Here is a 26,666-nt window from a genome sequence, read left to right on the forward strand (position 1 = left end):
CAAATGGACCAGTCAATGTATTTGAAGCTCCTGACTTGCCTTTAGTTTTAGAATTTCCACAAGAAGGATAGAGAAAGAAGCTTAGACCTAGTACTCTAAAAGTACACATTTCAGCCTTGAGTGCTCTGTTTAGTTTAGGCTGGCTGAGCATCCCTGGATAAAAAGATTTATTACGCCGATCTCTAAATTAGCCCCAGTACAAAAAGTTTAGAGTTCCTCAATGGGATCTAAATCTAGTTATGTCCGCCCTTATGTCAGAGCCCTTTGAGCCCATTAAAGAGAACTCCATAAGGGTCTTAACATTGAAGTTAGCCTTTTTACTAGCCATTACATCAGCTAGGAGAGTAAGTGAAATCTCAGCCTTCTCTACGGAAAAGCCATATTTAAACATTTTGGAAGATCGGGTGATTATTTCACCGGCTCCTTCCTAAGGTGTCTTCTTCCTTTCATCGCTCTCAGGATATCATCTTGCCTTCTTTTTGTGCCTCTCTAAAAAATTAAAAAATTATCAGAATTCCATTGTTTAGATGTCAGGAGATGTTTATTACAGTACTTGGAAATCACCCAATCTTGGAGATCTTCCTCTAAGCTCCTCATTTCTTTTCAATGCCAAGAAAAAGGTTCTGCTGCTTCCTCACAAACTATAGCCAGATGGATAAGACAGGCTATTCTGTTAGCTTATTCCTCCAGGGGGGTTCCCCCGCCGACGGGATTTGGTGCCCATTCTACCAGAGCGGTCTCTACGTCCTGGGCAGAGAGAGCCTCTGCCTCCATTGACCAAATTTGTAAGGCTGCCACCTGGAGTTCTCCCCACACGTTTTTCGGGCATTACAGGCTTCAGTTACCTTCTCAAGAGGGTCTAGTATTTGGATGTAAAGTCCTTCGGGCAGTTGTCCCTCCCTAATCTGATCTCGCTTATAGATCCAAGGGTGCTGTCATAGAGGAGGGGGGGAAATATGTGATTACACTTACCGGTAATCTTTTTTTACTTGAGCCTATGACTGCATCCGCTTAATTCCCTTCCCCCAAAAAATGAAAATAAAAATGTGATAGATATATATAGGTTTCTTATTGGTATGAGATGTTTGTTTCCTTAGTTCTTGAAATAGTACTGGCGTGAGGGAGGTTGGTACCTCCTTTAAAGTGGTTGTGTTTCCTGTTTCCTCACCTGAGGAGGGGGCGGACGCTATCAAAGGGTGCTGTCATAGGCTCAAGGAAAAAAGATTACCGGTCAAGTGTAATCACATATTTCACCACTTTTTTCAGTCCTTCACCTCCTATAAATAGAAATTTATAAAACATGTTCAAAAAATTATACACACTCCAAAATAGTATCGATAAAATGTACAGATTGCCCTGCAAAAAAAATACAGTACTCAGCTCTATAGACATAGATATCTATCTATATACAGTTATGGAGGTAAGATTATTATAATTTTTTTTTTCCCAAGTCTTTTTTTATTTTACTATTAAAACGCAAGAAAAACTATATAAATGTGGTACCGCTGTAATTGTACTGTATCATAATGTATCTACGGTATATCACAATTTACTTTTGTCGTAGAGTACTTTTTATTTTTTTATTTTTTTCGACATCTCTAAATATGAGACATGTACGTATGAGTCCATGGCAATGGCTACTTGTCTTACTTCATGTTCAGGGGCCTCCTAACAGTCTTTCTTATTTTCCAGGTGATGCAGCGATGACTTTACATTACCCACGATGAAACCTTCACAGTAGACTTTTTTTTATTTCCCAGCCCGAGAAGCCCAAAAAAAACAATGACAAACTTTAAGAGGCTGGTGTTGGGCCAGCGCTTCATCCATTGGAAACTCGCTGCAGCGACTCTTATTTTTATGGGATTTGTGTTTTTAATCCAAAAAGAAGTAGTTGACCGAGAGATGGACGAGCTGACCAGAGAAGGAGGGGCTCACGTAAAAAAAAAGAAAATGTTGGACATGATGATTGATGCTGTGAATAATTTTAAAGACTCTGTGCCAAAAATGCAGATTAATGCCCCTGAAAAACAGAAGGACACTGATGGCAAAAGACCTTGTCTACCTGGGTACTACACCGCAGCAGAGCTGAGGCCTTACCTGGAGAGGCCACCCCTGGACCCTCATGCCCCCGGAGCATCTGGAAAACCATTCACACCGGATAAACTCAGCCCCGAGGAAAAGAAAGAAATGGAAGAAGGAGAAAAGAAACATTGTTTTAATTTATTTGCTAGTGATAGGATTTCACTTCACCGAGACCTAGGACCTGACACCAGGCCCCCTGAGTATGTGTTTCTCGCAATTTTTTTCATAAGTCTGTATATTCTGTCAAATCTTTTAATTAGAAGGATCTCTTGAAAATAAGATGAGAACAGAGTGCCCACTGCTGGGACACTCGACTCGTTAAAGGGGTTGTCCGCTTTCCTATATTGATGACCTATCCTTGGAATAGGTCATCAATATCAGATTGGTGGGGGTCCAACTCTTGGCACCCCCACCGATCAGCTGTTTAGAGAGACTGCAGCGCTCTTGGCTGACCATAGACCATCAATATGGGAAAAGCAGACAACCCCTTTAAAGGGATTTTGTCACCTCCCCTAAGCCAAAAAACTATTTTAAAGCAGCCATGAAGCACAGCTTACCTGGATTAGGCTGTGCTCTTTTATCTTGTAATCCGTCCAGCAGTTACTCCAAAAAACGACTTTTATTGATATGTAAATGAGTCCTGAAGGTGCCCAGAGGGGCGTTTTGTTCTTCTTAGAGAGCCCAGTACCGCCCCTCTTACAGTGCCCAGCCCTGCCTTCCTTGTACTGTCTAACCACCGCCCCCAGCCTGCCACAGCCTCTCCTCCCTCTCCTCCCCCTCCCTCACGCCGAACGAACTCTCGCACAGGCGCAGTACCCACTGAGGGCTGCGCCTGTGCGATCAGCAGGAGACTGAGGGCAGGAGCTTCATCCTCGTCACTGGGCATGCGCCGAGCCCAGTGACGTCCGATGCTCGCTCTTCCCTCAGTCAGCAGGGAAGAGCGAGCATCGGACGTCACTGGGCTCGGCGCATGCCCAGTGACGAGGATGAAGCTCCTGCCCTCAGTCTCCTGCTGATCGCACAGACGCAGCCCTCAGTGGGTACTGCGCCTGTGCGAGAGTTCGTTCGGCGTGAGGGAGGGGGAGGAGAGGCTGTGGCAGGCTGGGGGCGGTTAGACAGTGCAAGGAAGGCGGGCTGGGCACTGTAAGAGGGGCGGTACTGGGCTCTCTAAGAAGAACAAAACGCCCCTCTGGGCCCCTTCAGGACTCATTTACATATCAATAAAAGTCATTTTTTGCAGTAACTGCTGGACGGATTACAAGATAAAAGAGCACAGCTTAATCAAGGTAAGCTGTGCTTCATGGCTGCTTTAAAATCGTTTTTTGGCTTAGGGGAGGTGACAGAATCCCTTTAAAGAGTTTCTCTAGCATGTGTTTGGTTTTCCTGCTGCGCTCCTGCAGGCCAGCCAAAGCATTACGGATCTTTTTGAAATCAATGGGCTGTCTGTGTAAAGCATGGATGTGCTGGGTCCTACAGAGCAAAATGCTCTTTGTATTAAAAATGAAGAAACCGGATCCTAAACTAAGACCATTGTAAGCCAATGGGCACCGGATTAGTCCGGAAAAAAACGGATCCACCAGTTTCTTGTGCCGGGCCCAGTTTATTCAGTTTCCCATGCCTCACACAAATACACTACTTGCAGCGATTTTGTGTCCAGCATGGGAACGCAACAAACTGGTGCTCCGTTTGTTTGTTCAATTTTGTCCCCTTTGACAATGAATGGGGACAAAACTGAAGCATTGTGCTGCGATTTTGAGAGCCTGTGCCAGATCTCAAAACCCGAAAAGGAAACAGCAGATGTGAAAGTGGCCTTAAAGAAACCCCTGAAGGAAAGTGAATTAATTTTTTATTATAGTATTGATTTTTTAAATTTACTATGTTGATTCTATTTAAATAGGACCTGTCGCTTCAACTGACATATCTGTTTTACTAACTCTTTGCATTCACTGTGTAATAACTATTCTGGAACATCTATTATATTGACTCTATGTTGTGCCATTTCCTTATTATTCCTGCTAGAAGTTTGCAGTGAAGGTCCAGATGGGTGTTATCAGTTTGAGGTGTGTCCCTGCACAGTCCTACATCATCCAATCAGTGCTGACAGACTATACAGGGACACCCCCCCAACTGGTAACACCCATCTGGACCTACATTGCAAACTAGTAATTCATTCATAACTTTTTGCAGGAATGAACAACATAGAGTCGTAATAATAGATGACCCCGAATGGTTATTACATGGGGGCTGCAAGTAGTTACTAAAACAGACCTGTCAGGAGAGGTGACAGCTCCTCTAACTATTCACCTCTTTTACCTTCTTAAAGGTGCATTGAGCAAAAGTTCAAGAGGTGCCCTCCACTGCCCACGACAAGCATCATAATCGTGTTCCACAATGAAGCCTGGTCCACATTGCTTCGCACCGTCTACAGCGTCATGTATACATCCCCTGCCATTCTTCTGAAGGAGATTATAATGGTGGACGACGCCAGTACAGATGGTAAGCTGGGAAGAGTGGCGTTTGAAGAAATTAATGAAAATTGAAGCTTTTTCATGCAGTAAAATTCTACTTTTAAACTGAATTTTGTGGTCTGTCGATCAAGTTCTGTAATGACTGATGTACAGTTCCCGCACACCTACATAGTCCATCCGCATTCAGAACCACACTGAGAATTCTTCTAGATTCTTATTGGCATTGACTTTACAATTCGCTGCTGGTTATGTGTCTGTGCACCGTACAGTTTACCTTGATGTAGGTAAAATATTTCATGAATGATCCCCATGTTCCCAAGTGTCATCTGCAATGTGCTCCCCATTGATCTCCAGAATTAACCCTTGTGTCCTCCACATTGTGCGTCCCCCCCCCCCCCAGTGTTAGCCAGAGCGTATCCCAGTCTCCACTGACACTGCAGTCCTCTCATCCCCCTTGTAACATGGAAGAGAGGCTCAGGTGTAACTTCCAACAGGTGGCGGCGTGCATCCTACCTAGCAAAAACTATGATCCCAGCCATTAACATGAAGTTGGCTTGTTGCTTTTCTGGAATGGCTTTCTCATGGTAAGTGGGGAAAGGAAGAACACTAAATAAACAAACTTCAACAGTAAGGCTGAGTTCACACGGGCGTGACTGATTTGTTCAGGATGCGTCCCGGGTGTACTGCGGAAAACCCGCGCGAGTAGGTACCCAATTGCTGTGCGTTTTGATAAAAAACTGACTGTGGTACCCAGACCCGAACTTCTTCACTGAAGTTGAGGTTTGGGTTCAGTGTTGTGTAGATGTTGTTATTTTCCCTTATAACATGGTTATAAGGGAAATTTATAGCATTCTTTAATACAGAATGCTTAGTAGGTGGTCAATTGAGGGTTAAAAAATAAAAAATAATTAACTCACCTCGTCCTCTTGATCGCGTAGCTGCCGGTCTCTTCTTACTTCTTTAATCATGAGCTGCCGGCTAAAGGACCTGTGGTGATGTCAGATCACATGGTCCATCACCACGGTGATGGACCATGTGATTGGACCATGTGATGTGATGTCACCACAGGTCCTTTAGTCGGCAGCTCATGATTAAAGAAGTAAGAAGAGACTGGCAGCTACGCGATCAAGAGGAGATGGTGAGTTAATTATTATTTTTTTAACCCTCAATTGACCACCTACTAAGCATTCTGTATTAAAGAATTCTATTATTTTCCCTTATAACCATGTTATAAGGGAAAATAATACAGTGAATAGACTGTCATCTTGTGATTTTCACTCGGCCCCATTCACTTCTATGGGGCCTGCGTTGCGTGATAAACGCACAATATAGAACATTCTGCTATTTTCACGCAACGCATAAGTGATGCGTGAAAACCACTGCTCATGTACACAGCCCCATAAAAGTGAATGGGTCCCGATTCAGTGCGGGTGCAATGCGTTCACCTCATGCATTGCGCCCGTGTGAACTCAGCCTAACACAGACTAGGCTCCAAAGCTAGTGCGGAGGGGGATGGTAACCTCCTACTTATCCCTGAGCCTCTCCCTGACGGCTGACAGTATGAGCTAATCCTGATGGTGGAAGAACTCATACACCGGAACCTAAGACCTGCTCAAACTGTCACAAACCCTAAATTAGGGAGCTGGGATGAGACTTGCCGGGACCTTCCACCGTGAAGGGACCAGCGTGTCCCTGAGACGTAGACACAACACACACACAAAGTAGAAACAGGAGGACTTGGCTTGAGATGAGTAAGAAGCAGGAGAACCACTAACAACCAGCTTAGAACTCCAGAAGGAAATGGCAACCACAAGGTCTGCAGTGAGAGGCGGGCTTAAATAGAGCTGCTAAACCGCAAATGAGCAGAACCTGTGGAGAGGTGAGATTCAGCCCACAACAAAAGACAGCAAGTTAAAACAGAAAGACCTGTCAGACTCACGTGCTGCAAGTCTATCTGATCTTCTCAGACCTCTCACAGGGCAGTCAGTGACAGGCTTTCTACAAGAGTGGAAGTTTCTGCCCAATTATTTAGGCGAGCGTTTGTGAAGTCAGACTCCGATATTCATCCCAAAGATGTTGGATGGGATTGAGGTCAGGGCTCTGTAGACTAGTCAAATGCTTCCACACCAAGCTCACCCAACCATTCCTTTATGGACCTTGATTTGTGCACTGGGACACAGTCATGCTGGAACACAAAAGGGTCTTCTCCAAGCTGTCTCCATGAAGTTAGAAGCTTATGATTGTCCAAAACGTCTTGGTATGCTCTTCACAAGAACTAAGGGGCTTAGGCTAACCCCTGATAAACAACCCCATAGCATTATTCCTCCACCAAACTGACACATTGCATAATGACATGGTTAGGCGAGTTTGGTCTGGAAGCACTTGAGTGGTCTACACAGAGCCATGAGCTCACGCCCATCCAACACCTTTGACATGAACTAAAACAGAGATTGCGAACATCAATGTTTGACCTCACAAAATGATCTTCTGAATGTATGGGCAACATTTCCCACAGATACTTTCCAAAATCTAGCAAAAAGCCTTCCTAGAAAAGTAGAAGCTGTTTCAGCTGCAAAGGGGGGCACCAACTCCATATTGATGCCTATGTATTTAGAATGAGATGTTGTAGAAGCGCCTGTAGGTGTAACGTGTACTGTCCATATAGTGTTGGTAAGAAACGCAGACTCCTTTGACGTGCATTATATGTAAATTATATCAAACCCTACTATTTTGTTGGCATTTAATGAAGAAATAAGTTTACAGCCATAAATTTGTACTTTATGTATTTTTCAGAATACTTAAAGGATAAGCTGGATGAGTACGTAAAGCCGTTTCAGATAGTGAAGGTGGTCCGACAGAGGGAAAGAAAAGGACTGATCTCCGCTCGTTTGCTCGGTGCTTCAGTAGCAACGGGTGACACTTTGACATTTTTGGATGCACATTGTAAGTAATGGTGTAACTGGTTATAGGACATGAGATGATGTACCCTCCCCCACCTGTAAATTAAAGGGGGGGGGGGGGGGGGCTCTAGGGCCCCCTTTACTAAGGCTCCAGTGTCTCCTTTTTTTCCATTGGTATTTATCTGATTGTAGTCTGAGTGTAAAGCATAAGGGAGGAACCGAGGCCAGTAGTATGTCCATTTTGCTGCACTACAGCGTAGTCACCGATCGTAACTCTGCAAGAAGCCATGTTTTTATATGGAAGATATTTGTCTATTTGAGGCCAAGTGTATCAGTTAAATGATGACCGCTTGATGTGACGTCAAGCAGATTTTATGAACCTGTGACCTTACAGTTTACATATGGCCTAAGGTATATTACTGTGAAGTTAAGGGGTCTTAAATAACATGAACTATATATTTGTAGCTTAGTTGCCCAACGCCTTTTCCTTGACCTTGATCGGTGGCTCCAGCGTTTGACGACATTGTTGTCATCGCCTTGAACAAATGTATCACGCTTGGTACTAGCCTCATAGATGGCTAGTGCATGAGCAGTCCGCCCGTAAGGGAGAATGATGTGCCTGCGCCATTTATTTCTGGAGCCATCAATCACGGACAAGGGGCCTTATATTTATAGTGGTATTATGGCTTCACGATATTATCCTCAGGAAAGGGGATACACACAAAGTCAAAAGAATAGATGATTATCAAGTGGGGGAATCCAATCCAAAGAACAGACATGTCAGGAGAGGTAACATATCCACTTCGCTACCCTGTAGCAGGTAAACATTGAATAGGCTGCAGCCCTTGCCCAAGTGCTGTGGGCCCTTCAGGCTGTGATCGGTGAGTGTGCCGAGAGATGGACCTTCACCAATCCGATATTGATGGTCTATTAATATTGTGAAGTTGGAATACCCATTTAACCCAGTAGAAAAACAGTGTGCTGTAAGTGCTATTCCTTTCTAAAGAGATATATGGGTACAGAATATTGTCCCTAAAGACAAACGGGATTATAGAAGGTAAAGAACATAAAATGCTGTCTATGCATAGGTATGGAAAGAACAAGGCCTATGCTTGCCCTGGTGCTATTATAAACCTGTCTTATAAAAGTCAGGGGATGGACCCAGCACTAACTGTATGTAGTTTTATAGCCTCACATTACTAATGGTCTGTTCTTTTGAACATCAGATGTTGTCTGTACACAACCATTTTAGGAATTTATTGCAGAGAACCTGTAATCTAAGACTCAGCATCTCCATTAAAATCCCATAATGGCACATACTGAAAGTACAAAAAGTGAATTATAAGTATAAAATTGGCACAAGAAGCTGAAAATAGCGCGCCACAAACTGACAACCACCCGGCTTGTACACTGTGAAAAATGCGCACTTTTTATTACATGTACTAATTCCCCTGTATGTTCCTAGGTGAGTGTTTCTATGGTTGGCTGGAGACCTTGTTGGCAAGAATTGCAGAGAATTATACCGCTGTCGTCAGTCCAGATATTGTCACCATTGACCTCGTGACTTTTGAGTTTAACAACCCGTCACCATACGGAAACAATCGCAACCGGGGGAACTTTGATTGGGGCTTGGGATTTGGATGGGAAACCGTCCCGAGTTTGGAGAACAAGAAAAGGAAAGATGAGACTTACCCAATAAAGTAAGATGATAAGACCATATACAATATGCATCAGTAAGGCTAAGCTTGAGTTATTCTGGTCGGTCCGGTGCTAAAAATTCGACTTCTTAAGGTGATTGACAACCTATAGTTTGTCATACTTCTTTCCAAGACTTCTGCTTGGCAAGTTTTTCTGGTTTTGTAATGATACATTCCTGGTTCCGTTCTTGTGCAGCTTTGTATTTCAGGATACTGGAAGAAGAACAAAGAGCTGTAAGAGTGCACAAACTGGTTGTCAGTCAGTCAGACAACTAACTTAGAGGCAGAGGGGGTCAATATTCTTCTCTCACCTACCATCTACACTGGGTCTAGGGGTCTCCCCAGGATGGAGCTGGCCCTGCCCTTAACTATCATACTTGAGCGATCAGGTCTGAAAAAGAAAGCAGTGATGTATGAGCAACACCTCCAGTTCTTGTCTGCACTGCTTGAGGCCTATTGTTGCAAAAGTTGATGTGGAACCACTGTGTCAACCAACAGCTTTGACTTTGGGCTAATTCTATGGGCATTATCCTAGCAGTACCCTGGATTTCACCCTTTAACCCCCTGTACTGGGATCTCTATTTTGCTGCCGGGGAGCCACCAGGCTGCTACCTCCTGGTGTAGCCTGGGGAGAGAGGCACTGGTATAGAGCACAGATAGATCAAGAAAGGCTGAAGTCAGGGCTGGTGGAGTTCATGCATTACAGTAAATGGTCCAAGGTCAGGGCAGGCAACAAAGGTTCAATATTTAGTGCAAGTCAGTTCAGGCACTGGAGGGTCAGAATCCAGGAATCAGGCAGAAGTAGGTATATACAAGCAGACGAACGAAACTGCACACATTTGAAGGAACTGGAAGCTAAATAACCTATTTCTCAGGCACCTTCTTCATAGGGGAAGATGTCTTAAGTATCCAAAGGTGGCTATCCATAGGTTTGAGTAAATTAGGGTGCACTTTAGCCCTTTTAAGAGCTGGAGGGAGCATCATACAGGCAGAAGGGAGAGGCTTTGTTGGCAAGAGAAGGCTGCCGCATGCCAGAGAAGATGTGACCAGCGGCCGGATGAAGCAGACGGGTCAGAGCTGCTGGGAGAACAGAGGGGAGAGAGGAGAGGCGCCCATGGCATACTGGACAGGAGACGCCAATATATCACACATTATATACTAAATTGTCAATGCTGAATGATCAGCAGGTTTCCCATACTGCTGGATATTATAAGTGGTCTCCTCCAAGGCATCTCCGCCCCACAATAGTCCCCCTTTAACTAAAGCAACAAATAGCATGCTGCTGTAAAAGAAATCTGGGCTCTCTGTCTGTCATCCTCTTTTTGCCTGATCTTCTTTAGCCAAATATCCTATGTGGAGTAGTACTGTACTCGCTTGCACCAGGACATGAGGGTGATGGTGGGGGTATAGGATGTCATACATATTTTATAACACTTTCTGACGAGTGGGTAGGCTTGTTAGCATTTTTATAGACCTGATTGATATGGGGGTTACGTTCATTCTTCCCTTTTGATGCTGATTGCTAGAGATTTCTTTCTTGATTGCTGAAGATTCCCATCCTCTACAATGTGGTCAGGGAATAATTCCTGCTGCACTGATTGCATTTGTAGACTCTGATGTATTTTTAAAGGGAATGTGTCATCAGAAAATGACCTATTGTTTTTATGTTAACAATTTTAAAACGTTTTAGGAGATCTTTTTAATTTTAATTTTCCATGTCACCATCTATCTACAGTACAGACCAAAAGTTTGGACACACCTTCTCCTTCAAAGAGTTTTATTTATTTTCATGACTATTAAAATTGTAGATTCACATTAAAGGCATCAAAACTATGAATTAACACATGTGGAATTATATACATAACAAAAAAGTGTGAAACAACTGAAAATATGTCATATTCTAGGTTCTTCAAAGTAGCCACCTTTTGCTTTGATTACTGCTTTGCACACTCTTGGCATTCTCTTGATGAGCTTCAAGAGGTAGTCACCTAAAATGGTCTTCCAACAGTCTTAAGGAGTTCCCAGAGATGCTTAGCACTTGCTGGCCCTTTTGCCTTCACTCTGCGGTCCAGCTCACCCCAAACCATCTCGATTGGGTTCAGGTCCGGTGACTGTGGAGGCCAGGTCATCTGGCGCAGCACCCCATCACTCTCCTTCATGGTCAAATTGCCCTTACACAGCCTGGAGGTGTGTTTGGGGTCATTGTTCTGTTAAAAAATAAATGATGGTCCAACTAAACGCAAACCGGATGGAATAGCATGCCGCTGCAAGATGCTGTGGTAGCCATGCTGGTTCAGTGTGCCTTCAATTTTGAATAAGTCCCCAACAGTGTCACCAGCAAAGCACCCCCACACCATCACACCTCCTCCTCCATGCTTCACGGTGGGAACCAGGCATGTAGAGTCCATCCGTTCACCTTTTCTGTGTCGCACAAAGACACAGTGGTTGGAACCAAAGATCTCAAATTTGGACTCATCAGACCATCAAAAAGCACAGATTTCCACTGGTCTAATGTCCATTCCTTGTGTTCTTTAGCCCAAGCAAGTCTCTTCTGCTTGTTGCCTGTCCTTAGCAGTGGTTTCCTAGCAGATATTCTACCATGAAGGCCTGATTCACACAGTCTCTCCTCTTAACAGTTGTTCTAGAGATGTGTCTGCTGCTAGAACTCTGTGTGGCATTGACCTGGTCTCTAATCTGAGCTGCTGTTGACCTGCGATTTCTGAGGCTGGTGACTCAGATGAACTTATCCTCCGCAGCAGAGGTGACTCTTGGTCTTCCTTTCCTGGGGCGGTCCGCATGTGAGCCAGTTTGTTTGTAGCGCTTGATGGTTTTTGTGACTGCACTTGGGGACACTTTCAAAGTTTTCCCAATTTTTCGGACTGACTGACCTTCATTTCTTAAAGTAATGATGGCCACTCGTTTTTCTTTACTTAGCTGCTTTTTTCTTGCCATAATACAAATTGTAACAGTCTATTCAGTAGGACTATCAGCTGTGTATCCACTTGACTTCTCCACAACGCAACTGATGGTCCCAACCCCATTTATAAGGCAAGAAATCCCACTTATTAAACCTGACAGGGCACACCTGTGAAGTGAAAAACATTTCAGGTGACTACCTCTTGAAGCTCATAAAGAGAATGCCAAGAGTGTGCAAAGTAGTAATCAAAGCAAAAGGTGGCTACTTTGAAGAACCTAGAATATGACATATTTTCAGTTATTTCACACTTTTTTGTTATGTATATAATTCCACATGTGTTAATTCATAATTTTGATGCCTTCAGTGTGAATCTACAATTTTCATAGTCATGAAAATAAAGAAAACTCTTTGAATGAGAAGGTGTGTCCAAACTTTTGGTCTGTACTGTATCTTACTAAAGTCCTGCAGTTTTTACTTTGGATTCTAGGCCTAATAATAGTCTCACTCCCTGTTCTGCAGAGATCACTTCTCAGCAGTCATCTCCTTTTCATCACAAGCAGGATTACAATGATCGATAGGTTGTGCAGGATCCACCAGTAGATGCTGGACAGAGCTTATCTACTTTCCTCCCTGCACAATGACAGCTCTATAGAAAACTCTCCCTTAGGCCTATTGCACACGAACATGTGCGCCCCGTAGCCGTGCTGCGGCCCGCAAATGCACAAACAAACACCCGCCCACCGTTGGGCAGCTGCAGCGAATCGCAGACCCATTCACTTTAATGGGTCCGCATTCCGTCCGTTCCGCAAAAATTTAGGACATGTTCTTTCTTTTTGCGGAACGGAAGTACGGGACGAAACCCTACAGATCCATAGCTCTTCTGTAGGGTTCCATTCCGCATCTCCGGATTTGCAGACCAATTGAAGTGAATGGGTCTGCATCCATAATGCAGAATGCACACGGAACAGTGCGGATCCGCAAATGCGGTCTGTAATATGGCAACGGGCAGCACACATTTGTAAGCCTTCAACTCCAGTCTATTTTGTCCTATGGCCCATGTGGCTGCTGTAAAGCAGATCTCTGAATACTGTTAATAGCAGCTCCGGCAAGTTGACTGCCCCCATAATCGTGTACAGAAAATAAATTTAAAAATGTACAAGAAGGAAATGAAAACAGATTAGAAATACAGAATACAGATCCGTATTAGGTTCTAGTTTGTAAAATATTTATTTGATGCACTCCGTTTAAGGGACCTATAAATTGAAAATACTTGGTGCTGCCAGAAACAAAGATTTGGCTCAGTTTTATTGCAGCCTGTCCAATTATCTACTGTCAAAGTTGTTGTCTGAGGGCACGTTTCAGTCAAAAAAGAGAAATTTATTAACTCCATGGAGATTTCCTCCTTGATTACTATTTTAATGTTGATCTTTCCTGTAGGACACCAACTTTTGCTGGAGGTCTCTTCTCGATTTCCAAGGAATACTTTGAGCACATTGGAAGTTATGATGAAGATATGGAGATATGGGGCGGTGAAAATATAGAAATGTCTTTTAGAGTAAGTATATCTGTCTGAAATCTGCAGATGCCTCATTTTTGTAGTCTTTGCTGTAGATCTAATTGTTTTAAAAGAGATTGTGCCACACAAAATATTCTACATTTTTCACACCAGCTCCTGAATCGGAATACTTTTGTAATTGTTTATTATTCAAAATGTATTACAGCCACTGAGCTACTCAGCAGGGTGTATCTGTATATTACCACCTGGTGTTTCTCTGTCCACCTCAGTAACAGTGCTGAAGTGGACGCACATGCTCAGTTCCATCCTTCAACTGTATTCACTGTTAGAAGCTGAGACAGTTAGGGCTTGTTCACATCACCGCTAGTTATTTTTATTCTTCTGCTATGTTGGAGGAGCAGAGCAATGAAAATGACAGAAGTTCTGGATCCAGGACAAAACTGAATCAAACTCTGTCAAATGGATCCCCCTGACTATAATGGGGTCTGTTTAGTTTTAGTTTCGGAGTAAACTCTTTTGGCGAAAAACAAGTCCTGCATTCAGGCTGTTTTGGATGGAATCTGCAACAGAGGTCCTGTGCCGAGCCTCCAAAGCATATGTGAGCTAGACCTTCCAGGGAGAGTGCTGCATCAGAAAGGACATGCCCCCTGAGCTGCCAGCCTGAAATAAATCTAGCAGAGCAATGAATGGGGAGATCTCTGGATCCACGTGAGGTCTAGGGCTGGTTCTATCTTTGTTGGAAAGATATTGTCATGTACTATATGATGTTTGATTTTTACGGTAATCACGGTGTAACCCTGTCAGTGAACATTTCCTCTTTGTGTGTACAGGTGTGGCAGTGCGGAGGGCAGCTGGAAATCCTGCCCTGTTCAGTTGTCGGTCATGTATTCCGCAGCAAGAGTCCTCATACCTTTCCTAAAGGCACTCAGGTGATCATCCGAAACCAGGTGCGCCTGGCCGAAGTGTGGATGGATGGTTTCAAAGAAATATTTTACCGAAGAAATCGGGAAGCTGCAAACATTGTCCAACAGGTGGGTGAGCCCAACTTCTCTCTCCGAATATCAAGCGATCCCAAAAGCCATTGGTGCAGCTCTGGTAGAGATGTTTGAAAGTCTTTTGTAATCTGGATGCATAAATTACAGATGGTAGAGGGGAAAACCTTAATGACCTTGGTTCACCGGTCATTCCTTCTGCACTTAGTCTATGTAGAAGGTCTGCTCGTACTTGACTCCTCGCCAGTTTCTCTTGCCATCGTGCTCTGTGGCAGACATTTATATTCAAGGACTGTCCAATGAAGTTGCAGCAGCAAAGAAAGAGAAATCGCCTGAATGTGGACAAACTAAACTCCATTGTGGCGTCATATGAACAGTTACCATCATTGCCCCGTTATCCCTGAGGAGTTCTAGCAAAACAAGTTTGGGGATTGGGGGCCTCATGTCGGTGAAGGCGGTTGAATATAGACTGCATGGACTGCCGTTACACTGGCCCATGATTTATTTTATCTATTTGTTTGATGCATTTATATAGCGCTGACATATTCCGCAGCCCTTTACGGACATTAGCATCGAGTTCCCTATTAGTATGTCTGGAGTGTGGGAGGAAACGAAAAACCTAGAGGAAACACGGGGAAAACATACAAACTCCATGCAGATGTTGTCCATGGTCTGATTCGAACCTAGGACCCCAGCGCTGCAACCACTGAGCCACTATGATTGCCCTATGACAGTTTGGATTTGCTAAAAGCAATGATAGTGATAGTGAGAACAGCATGGTAGACAGACACCGTAACATGCTGCCCTAACCACCTAATGGGACCATTCCAGTTTGAATTCAGTTTGATTGGCTCGTCGTTCGGATAGCAGTCTAGTCTTAGTAAATGTTTCTGTAGTGTTAGGCTAGGGCTACACTGCCACTGTACAGTGACTGATTGTAACTATTAAACTACAGCAGCAGTTGACATGACTGCAATCTCGTGGACTGCAGCATCATATAATAGTTAAAATCAATCATTCGTGCTACAAAAAGTCAAAGTGTAGCCCCGGCCTTAAAGCACTAAAAGTGTAAGGATGCACAGATCGGAGTCTTCAAGGATCCTCTATATGTAGAAGTTCAGTTGCTTTTAGGTATCTTTGTTGGATATTTTTCACACTGCTGTTCTTTTTTTTTATTTATTTATATTTTCCTTTAATAGAAATCTTATGGAGATTTATCAAAAAGATACAGTTTACGACAAAACCTTCAATGCAAGAATTTTTCATGGTATCTGAATAACGTCTATCCGGAAATGTATGTGCCAGACCTGAACCCACTCATCTACGGAGATGTAAGTTCTAAATCACGTCCGTCTGCTTTTCCTGATATCTGGGTCGATCAGCGTAATGATCCAGTTTTTCAGAGCCAAGAATGAAAATGTAAGAGAAAGGCAGCGCATTGTAGTGTGCAGGGCCATCGTTAGAAATAATGTGATGTATTTACCTGAAACCTAAAAAGCTATATGATGGATGGATAATGAGATATCTATAATTCCGTAATGAAACCATTGCTGTTTGCGTATCTCAATATATCCTTTAAAGGGCATCTGTCAGCAGATCTGTACCTATGACACTGGCTGACCTGTTACATGTGCGCTGCTGAACCCTCTGCACTTTGATTTGACAGGACCAGGTGTGATGACGTCTTACTGCCTGGTCCTGTCAATCACAGTGCAGAGGGAGTGGCGGTTACAGAGAGAGCAGAGCCTCTAGGTGCAATGCTGAACTCTACATTGTTTAGCTTAAAGGGTATGTACACTTTTGCAATATGTTTTTTGTTTATTTTTCTCCAATTGAGGATGAGCGAATTGACTTCGGATAAAACATTCGAAGTTGATTTGCATAAAACTTTGTTCTAATACTGTACGGAGCAGGAGCTCCGTACAGTATTAAAATATATTTGCTCCGATGAGCCGAAGTTATTGCTTCGCGCATTAACTTAATAAATTACCGTAATTTGTACTGTAAAAGATGATAATTACTCTTACCGGTAATTGGATTTTCCGTATAGCCTCCACAACGGCACTTCAGCAGGAGGGAACCCCGCCCCCAGGGGCAGGAAACGACGTAGAAAGCAGAAGAATAAATGCCTCCTCCCCATTACCTTCTCCAGTAAATACCAAAGGAACCAGGATGATGCTGAAGAAGTAACCTTTTATTTGTAGGGAGATATAAATCAAGTTATAATAGATAAAATATGCAAGAAATTTATGGGTGGGAAAAAACCCAGTGCCGTTGTGGAGGCTATACGGAAAATCCAATTACCGGTAAGAGTAATTATCATCTTTTCCGTACGCCTCCCACAACGGCACTTCAGCAGGAGGAATAACAAAGGAATCCATTAGGGGGGGACTGCCGCAGACAGGACTTTACGTCCAAACGACAAATCCGAGTTGGACTGAACGTCCAACCTATAATGGTTAAAAAAGGTGGAAGGACTAGCCCACGTAGCGGCCTGGCAGATCTGTGACAAGGAGGCGGAGGCAGATTCTGCCCAGGAGGTGGAGATTGCTCTGGTTGAATGGGCCTTAAAGGGTTTCTACCACTTAGGTGTCACATATTTGGCTGTCAGACACTAGCGATCTGCTAGTGTCTGCTCTGGCCAACCATCCTAATATAATTGCTTTTGGGGCGGTGGTTTGGCTAAAAAAACTACTTTTATTAATATGCTAATGATCCTCTAGGTGCTATGGGGGCGTCATTAGCACCTAGAGGCTCCGTCTACCTTCAGAAACTGCCGCCGCCGAGCGCGTCCCTCCAGCCCGCCCATCTCCTCCTGAATGCGATCCTCGTATGTATTCTGCGCATGCGCAGTGAATGTCTGACCGCTTCCTTGCTCAGACATCTCCACTGCGCCTGCGCGATGACGCCATAGTGCTCCGAGGAACAGGCGCAGTGGAGATGTCTGAGCAGGGAAGCTGTCAGACATTTACTGCGCATGCGCAGAATACATACGAGGATCGCATTCAGGAGGAGATGGGCGGGCTGGAGGGACGCGCTGGGGGCGGCAGTTTCTGAAGGTAGACGGAGCCTCTAGGTGCTAATGACGCCCCCATAGCACCTAGAGGCTCATTAGCATATTAATAAAAGTAGTTTTTTTAGCCAAACCACCGCCCCAAAAGCAATTATATTAGGATGGTTGGCCAGAGCAGACACTAGCGGATCGCTAGTGTCTGACAGCCAAATATGTGACACCTAAGTGGTAGAAACCCTTTAAGGCCCCCTGGAGGAGTAAGACCCTTAACTGTATAGGCCATTGCAATGGTCATTCTTATCCAACGGGCTATAGTAATTTTTGAAGCTGCCTGCCCCCTATTTCGGCCTGCATACTGGACCAGAAGACGGTCGGATTTTCGTAGTCCTTTGGTGGCTTCCAGGTAGCCCAGAATACATCTGCGTACATCTAGATGGTGAAAGCGTCTTTCCCCTGAAGACCTAGCCCCTGCGCAGAAGGAAGGTAAGGAGATCTCTTGTTGGCAGTGGAATTTAGAAAAAACTTTCGGTAAGAAGGAGGGCTCATGTCTCAGTACAATCCTATCATCAAGGATGGTTAGATATGGAGGCCTGCATGATAGAGCGTGGATCTCCCCCACCCTTCTGGCTGAAGTGATAGCTATGAGAAAAGCGGACTTAAAGGATAGCAACCTGAGGGGGATTGACTCAAGAGGTTCAAAGGGATGGTCCATAAGGACAGAAAGGACCAAATTAAGGTCCCAAGGTGGAACCGTGGATCTAACAACTGGGTGAAGTCTGCTGGCTCCCCTTATGAACCTCTTGACCACATCCAAATCCGCTAGTCTCATATCCAGGAAGGCACTAAGGGCTGAAATTTGGACTTTAATAGTACTGACACGAAGACCTTTTCCCAGCCCTTTCTGAAGGAAGTCCAGGATTACCCTAATATCTGGGGGAAGAGTGGGATTCCAGGATTCCTTGGCAAAAGAAAGGAAGGCTTTCCAAGTTCTCCAGTAGATGTTGGAAGTTACTTGTTTTCTGCTAGAGAGCAATGTGGAAATCACTGCATCCGAGAAGCCCTTGGACTTCAAAATGGAACGCTCAAATTCCAAGCTGTCAATTTTAGTTGGCTGACTGCCGGATGCCAGGCTGGGCCCTGATGGAGAAGGTCCGGAGACTGAGGAAGGGTCCAGAAGTCCCCCTTGGAGAGGTTCAGAAGGAGGGAGAACCAGGGCCTTTTGGGCCAGTATGGAGCCACTAGGATGACATGGGCTCGTTCCTCTATTATCTTTGCCAGAACCTTTGGTATCAGCTGGAAAGGAGGGAACGCATATAGCAGCCCCAAAGGCCATGGACCCGCTAAGGCATCCACTCACCGGATGGTCCCTCGCCGAAAGGGAATAGAAAAGGTCCACCTGTTTGTTCTTCTGGGAAGCGAAGAGGTCTACTCTTGGGACTCCCCATCTGCTGCAGATGTTCTGGAACACTGCTCTTTTGAGGCTCCATTCCCCTGGCCAAATTCTCTTCCTGCTCAGGAAGTCCGCTAGCGTGTTCTCGTCCCCCTTTAGATGGACCGCGGTTATGGACTGGATGTTTGCCTCTGCCCACGAAAAGATCCGAGATGCTATCCGACAAAGGGAACTGCTTCTTGTGCCCCCCTGCTTGTTGAGATATACCACTGTGGTGGAGTTGTCGGAGAGGACTTTTACATTTTGTCCGCGGATGATTGGAGCCAGGGATTTTAGGGCCAGAAATACAGTCAGAAGTTATTTGGCGTTTAAAGAAAGGGGAAGGGTCTCTGCGTCCCAGGATCCCTGCAACAACTGACCCTGACAATGGGCTCCCCAGCCTCCCCCGCTTGCGTCTGTTGTTACTACAATTTGATTGAAGAGTCTCCAAGGGACCCCCTTGACTAGGTTTCTCTCGTTCAGCCACCACTGCAAGGAGAGTCTGACCCCTGGAGGTAGGGTAACTCTTTCTTCTAGGGAGAAGACGCTTTTGTTCCACTTTTTTAGTAGGAATTCCTGAAGAGGTCTCCCGTGAGCCTGGGCCCATCTCACCGCAGGAATCGTTGATGTCATGAGTCCCAGAATCTTCATAATCCTCCGGAACGTGACTTTCGTCTGGCTTGAAAAGACAGAAATTCTTAACCTGATGTCTCTGACTTTTTGTTCTGGAAGAAAAGAGGTCATTTGGGTGGAATCCAGAAGAATACCCAAAAAGATCATCTTTTGGCTGGGTGATAGATTTGATTTCTCTAGATTTAGTTTCCAACCCAGCGACGTTAAGGTCTCTAAGACGAACTTCACCTGTAGCTGCAGTTGAGTCGGGGAGGCTGCTGTAATGAGAAAATCGTCCAAATAGGGTATGAAGCTTATCCCCTTCTGGTGAAAAAAGGCTGAAATTTCTGCAATGATCTTTGTGAACACTCTGGGTGCAGAGGCCAGGCCAAAGGGTAACACTTGAAACTGGAGATGGAGAAGACGCTCCCCCTGAAAAATGGTGAAACGTAGATATTTTTGATGTTTCTGATGAATTGGAACATGGTAATATGCGTCCGCCAGGTCGAGCGTTACCATGGAGCAGCCCTGGGTTAAAAGGTTCACTGTAGATTTTACTGTCTCCATCTTGAACCTTTTGTATCTTATGTATTTGTTGAGGCCTTTTAGATTGATAATTGCTCTGAAAGAGCCATTGGGTTTTTTTATGAGAAAAATTGGGGAATAGAATCCCCTTCTTTCCTGGTCTGCTGGAACTGGAACTACTGCTCTTTTTTCTAACAAAAGGGCAATCTGAGACTCTAAAAGATTGTGATCTGATTTTAACCTTTTGTTCAAAATAAATCTGTCTGGAGGGAGAGTGCAAAATTCCAGCTGGTATCCCTGATGGATTACATCTAGGACCCAGGCTGAATTTGAGATTTTTTCCCAAGCCGGGACAAACTCCTTCAATCTCCCCCCCCCCCCACTGGACTGCTGGCGTCATTGGGAGGACTGTTTTGTGGATTTATCCTGATTAAAGAGGAAATTTCTACCTCTCCCTTTTGAGGACTGCCAAGAGCTAGAGGGATCCTTCTTCCTACGGTCCTGTCTACCCTTTCTTTGGGGGCGAAAGGAACGACGCTGTTGGAAGAACCTGGACTCTGGTGGAAACCCCTTTTTTCTATCAGAGGCCTTTTCCAAAATGTCATCTAAGACAGAACCGAAAAGACGATCTCCCTCACAAGGGATACTGCAGAGTTTATTTTTAGAAGCAGTATCCCCTGACCAAGAGCGTAACCAAATTGATCTCCTTGCCGTATTAGAAAGAGCCGCTGACCTAGCTGATAACTTTACCAGGTCGGCAGAAGCATCTGCCAGAAAATTAGAGGCCTGTTTCAAAATCGGCCAGGAGATCCTCTCTGGGGGTGTCAGAGACCAGGTGTTCCTCCAGCTGGGAGAGCCAGAGAGACAGAGATCTAGCAGTATAGGTAGCAGCTATGCTAGGTCTCAACATGGCGGTATTGGATTCCCAAGCCTTTTTAAGTACGGATTCACATTTTTTATCCATAGTGTACTTCAATAAGCCGACGTCTTCAAAGGGTAAGGCTGCCTTTTTAGAAATTCGGGCAACAGGGGCGTCAACCCTTGGAGTTTTATCCCAAAGAGCCGAATCTTCCTCGCTAAAGGGATATTTTCTTTTAAAGATCTTTGAAGTACCAGCCCTTTTTTCTGGGTCCTTCCATTCATCCCGTATAAGCTTACGGATCCTGTCATGGATCGGGAATACTCTCCTCTTCCTATCACCCAGCCCTTTGAAGATCTGATCCTGGACTGACTGTGACTGTCTAGTTTCTTCAATATTAAGAGTTAACCTTATCGCTTTCAAGAGGGCGTCAGAGTCCTCTACTGAGCATAACGGACCACTGATTTCTTCATCAGAGGAGGATCCTGAGTCAGACGAATCGTTAACATCGTCGTCCTCCATATCCCATTCTATCTGGGGCTCCGAAACCACCTTAGAGGTGGAGGGTTTTTGGGAAAGGGATGCCATTTTTGATTCCACTGCTGAGCTCACTTCCTCTCTTATAATGGATCGTAAATTCTCCACAAGAGAAGGGGAATCCTCGATCATTATTTTGTCCGTACATTTCTGGCAGATAGGTTTTTTACTATGTGCTGCCAGATGCTTTTTGCAAATAGCACATTTTTTCTTCTGTGCAGATTCCCCACTCCTTCCAGATTCTCTATTCTGAAAAGAAAACACAAAAAGGGGCAAGGGCTCCCTTTTATTATAGGGGAAGGAGTGGGGCAACCGTCACCAGGATAAACCCTCAGGTGAAGAGAAAAAATAAAATCACTCCAGAGGAGGCGGCTTACTGGACTGGGGGCCTTAGGGGCATCAGAAGGCTTCTCCGGCTGCAGAGACATGCTGAGGGATCCCACTGCTGCTCTGCTGGAGACACTGAGCGGCGTTTTCTTCATTTCCCGCCGCTATTTGAATAATTTCCGGGTCACATGACCTGCCGGCGCGTCACATGTCGAGCCGGAGTCACGTGACCGGGTCTCGCGAGATCCCGGCCCAGAGATCTCGCGCGCCTTCCGGCCCTGCAAGTGGCTACCTCCTGAGCCGGTGCACAGTCCGGGGCTGCCTAAAGTAAGGATTTACGCCGAAAGCAAGCGGAGGGAGCCGTATCTCGCCCCCAGCGTCCGCTGCTCTGCCTCAGCCCTCCTGCCGAGCAGGGAATACTTACCTCAGGCTGGGCGCATAAAACTTCGGCAGGAGAGAACCTGCCCGCTTTCCACTCATCCCAAGGGACAGGAAACGACTGGAGAAGGTAATGGGGAGGAGGCATTTATTCTTCTGCTTTCTACGTCGTTTCCTGTCCCTGGGGGCAGGGTTCCCTCCTGCTGAAGTGCCGTTGTGGGAGGCGTACGGAAAAAAACATTTCCCGAACTTTGGTTTGGTTCCAAGGTACCACTCATGTCATCGGAGCCAATACATTGTAATACTTTACGGAGCTCCTGCTCCGTACAGTATTAGAACGAAGCTTTATGCTAATCGACTTCGGATGTTTCATCCGAAGTCTATTCGCTCATCTCTAGCTCCAATTTATCTCAAACAAACAAACAAAAAAGTAACTTTGCAAATATTCTGTGCCAAAAAGAGGAGGCAGATGGTAGAGAGTAAGGCAAAACTGCATAGGCGCTGTAGACACAAAACATTAGGAGATTTTTAATCAAAGTGATTTTTCAGAAATGATGGCAAAAGTGCAAATATCCTTTAAGAAGATTCTGGTGGCCACTGAGCTGCGGGGGCTCTGTGCCGGCTTTCAGACACAGATTTTGTGTGTTTGGGCCGCAGTGCTTTTCACAGGATCCAGTGGTGGTGGTGCGGACGACTCGTTCCTTTTAGTTGTTGTGGGCAGGTAAAGTGATGTTGTGGTCCTGTGGTCTGTTGTCTTTCTGTCACAGGACACTTACCCATAGAGTTTGTCCTCTGTTTACAGTCTGCTTCTCTCCTTGCTGTTTGGCCTGTTTCTTGGAAGAACAGGTCGTCTCTGGCCCTGACCTTATTACCAAGGATCTTCAGGGTTTTTAGGGCTCTAGGTATCCTGAGCATGAGCCGCCCTACCTTCAAGGTCCACTCATGCAATTAAGAGTCAGGGCGAGGATTAGGGATGTGCTAGGAGGTGTTCCGTTCCTTTATCCTTTGTTCCAGGCCTTGTGGCATATCCTTCTTCCCTGACATTGTACGGTGGGGAGTTTCCCCCACTCCCTGCCGTGACAGTATGTCAAACTAAGGCTCCTCGGTTTCTAAGCCTTCCGAAGAGGGTGCAGCATGTATCGCCATCCGTTTTGGCGTACATGCTTGTCCTCCGGAGGGAGGGCGAAAGGGGTATCGCCGTTAACTGTGCAGTTCTTGGTAACTGGTGGTTACCATGGTTGTGAACAGTTGCTTGTGTTAGTGCATCCCCTCGTCCAGTTTTCAATGGATCCTATCTCTGGTCGTGTTGCTGGCAGCATTCCTTTGGTGTACTGGCTGTGTGCTGGTTGGGGAATGCTTGCTGGCAGCGATCTAGAGTGGGAACTGTATCTGAATTGGACACAGTGTTCAGTACGATTTCTCCTGACTGTTTGGTGGCTGGCTGCCAGGGGCGTAGTTGTGGTCCTGGTGTACTGGCAACATTGTTGTTTTGCTTGCGTGTGTGTTTTTTTTTTTTCCCTTTTATGTCTGTTTCCCTTCCTTTCTGGTGTTCACGGGGTTAAGGTGTGAGCAAAGTGGAGCTGGGTGTGCTCTCAGGTCTCTTTGTATACTGTTGCTGTGAGACTGAGATCATTGGTATGTCTGCTTTTGTTTGAGAAGGAGCTTGCTCCTTTCTTGGATGATATCTGAGGGTCATCCTAGTTTGACATACAATGTCAGGGAATGCCACCAGGCCTGGAACAAAGGACACCTATCACATCCCTAGTCCTTGCCCTGACTCCTAACTGCATGAGCGGACCTTGATGGTAGGGCAGCTCATGCTCAGGAAACCTAGAGCCCTACAAACCCTGAAGATCCCTGGCAATAAGGTCAGGGCCAGAGACTACTTGTTCTTCCAAGAAACAGGCCAAACAGCAAGGAGAGAAGCAGACCGTAAACAGAGGACAAACTCGACGGGTAAGTGTCCTGTGGCAGAAAGACAACAGACCACAGGACCACAACTTCACTTTACCTGCCCACAACAACTAAAAGGAACGAGTCGTCCGCACCACCACCACCAATGGATCCTGTTTAAAGCACTGCAGTCTAAACACACAAATTCTGGACTCTGTACAAATGCCAAACACAGGAGCAGTAGTGACTGCTTGGTCCACCATGCGGCAAGATGCATGGCGGACCCAGACATCGCTGCTTAACTAAGTTGTGGTTCCCCAGAGGGGGAACCCCAGGGACCCCCTTCCAGAGGTATAGACAAACAAGGGAATGTCTAGCATACATGCTGGACAATAACAAACAGACCAGACATGTAACTACAAACTAGACATAACAACAAATCTCCAAATCAAACCCACACCAAACATAACAGATAAGGTAGGGAAAGGACAAAGGAGACAAAGGGTTGACCTCTAAGATTACACCGGTTGACATTGATGTCCCATAAGGTGGCCCTCAAGGACTAGGCAGATATAAAAGCACCAGCTCCTCAAGACACTGAAGACCATCTGACCTCAGGCTAACAATTCAGAACAAAAAGAGCCAAGAGGCCACACCCAGCTCCACCTTGCACACACATTAACCCCATACACACCGCAAAAGGAAAGGAAAATGGCCTTAAAGGGGGAAGTGCACACGCATGCATAACAAACAACACATTGCCACCAGCAACCATCATGCGCTGCAAAAGTGTCACAGCAAACCACCACCAAGCCGTGACAGCAGTCAGGCATTTAATGATGGTACATGGTCTAAAAGTCCGGTATTGCCTTCTTTCTGCAGATACAAAGTGTCGGCAAGCAGTGGTGTTTGGATGCTGGAGCAGATAATTCTCATGGAGACAAACCTCCTATCCTGTACACCTGCCATGGGCTGGGGGGTAACCAGGTAAAATAGCGGTGTTCCTTCATTCTTTTCACTATGTCATTATGCAAATTTGCTTCTAGTTAATATGAAGATTATCCATATAATAAAAATGATTGGTATGTTCAGATCTTAAAGTAAGTAGCACTATACTTTGATAAAAATGTTTTGAACAGAGGTGGACAGAGCGTGGAGAACACTGCCGATCACTAGAACGAGGAGAGAGAAGGGCTCACATGGCACGTCCCCTCTTCTTACTGCAGGAGGCTGAACTGAGATGGGCCCATAGACTTTCTGTAGAGTCCATTTCTCTTCTGTCTCTCTGGGTGTCTTGAGTTTTATCCCACTACACCCCTCCCTGGTGAAGGGAGTTTGGTGTATATCGCCTTTTATTTGTTTTTACGTTTTCCATTTGATACTATTTACCAGTTGTTTCATGGTTTTATCATATGGTTACTGAGCACTATAGTGCCCCCCTCCTTTTGAATGGTAAGGGGCTTCTATTTATTTCTATATATTTATCTATTTATCCATAGCTCCTACTATGGGTGTACATAGCTCCTACTACACATATGTATTTCAGTAGCGGTCAGGCGCCACTTGGTGATTTTTTTTATATTTTTTTCCTTTTGCCTCATTCCTGCAGTGAGGAGAGAGCACGATCTGGGATCAGTGATCGGTGGGGTCTCAGCACTCAGACCCCCATCGTTCAAAACTTTTGATGTCACGGTGACATTTACAAAGTTTTTCCAGACTATATTGCCGCTTTAAAGAAGGCCTGTCACCTCTCCCGACATGTCAGTTTTAGTAACTACCTGCATTCCCCATTCCGGAACATCTATTCTCATGCCAGCAGTCTGCTGTAAAGGTACTGCTAGGTGTAACCAGTGGCGGGTGTGTCCAATCAGTGCAGCTGGTGTCAGACTGTGCAGGAACACCCCCCCCCCCCCCCCAAACTGGTAACGCCCACCTGTATCTTTACTGCAAGCTGTAGGCAATTCATTCATAAACTTCTAGTAGAAATAGTAGAAGAATAGAATGACACAACATAGTCATAAGAATAGATGCTCCAGCATTGTTATTACATGAGGAATGCAAGTAGTTTCTACAACGGACTTGTCCGGAGAGGCAGCTGGCGGCGCATTCCGCATGTGTTACCATGTAGATTGGATCAATTGTATGTACTATCCGTGTGGTTATGGGGAAACATCCAGTATACAGTTTTTCTGTTGCAATAGTTTTTATTGAGTTTTTCATTTCAAACTGTTAAAGAAAGTACATTACAGTTTGATTTGTTACAGTGTCAGGCAGAATACCATTATAATCAGGTAATCCAATATAATACAATTATTCAGATAACCTTCCTTATTATATGTAAAGAATCATCCTTTTCTTTATTGTGCTTCAAGCAAGCAACCTTCCGTTTTTTTAAAGGGAACCTGTCGTCATGAAAATGCAGCGCAGTCTACGTGCGAGGTGAACCAATTGTGATGTTATAGAGCAGGAGGAGCTGAGCAGATTGTATAGTTTTATGGGCAAAGATTCAGTATAACTGCAA

General features: G+C 45.0%; 1 protein-coding gene across 1 annotated transcript in view; it reads left to right on the forward strand.

Annotated features, from left to right (window-relative positions):
• LOC122945715 (polypeptide N-acetylgalactosaminyltransferase 3-like) overlaps positions 1-26,666 on the forward strand; it is a 60,852-nt gene that overhangs the window by 23,754 nt on the left and 10,432 nt on the right. The window contains exons 2-9 of the mRNA XM_044304876.1: positions 1,693-2,282; positions 4,406-4,578; positions 7,344-7,493; positions 8,916-9,150; positions 13,502-13,619; positions 14,411-14,611; positions 15,772-15,903; positions 25,028-25,132. Of these exons, the coding sequence (XP_044160811.1) occupies positions 1,783-2,282; positions 4,406-4,578; positions 7,344-7,493; positions 8,916-9,150; positions 13,502-13,619; positions 14,411-14,611; positions 15,772-15,903; positions 25,028-25,132 (1,614 nt within the window). The 5' untranslated portion in view covers positions 1,693-1,782. The remainder of the gene's footprint in view (positions 1-1,692; positions 2,283-4,405; positions 4,579-7,343; positions 7,494-8,915; positions 9,151-13,501; positions 13,620-14,410; positions 14,612-15,771; positions 15,904-25,027; positions 25,133-26,666) is intronic.

This window comes from Bufo gargarizans, chromosome 8 (genome assembly GCF_014858855.1).
Source record: "Bufo gargarizans isolate SCDJY-AF-19 chromosome 8, ASM1485885v1, whole genome shotgun sequence".
Taxonomy (NCBI): Eukaryota; Metazoa; Chordata; class Amphibia; order Anura; family Bufonidae; genus Bufo; species Bufo gargarizans.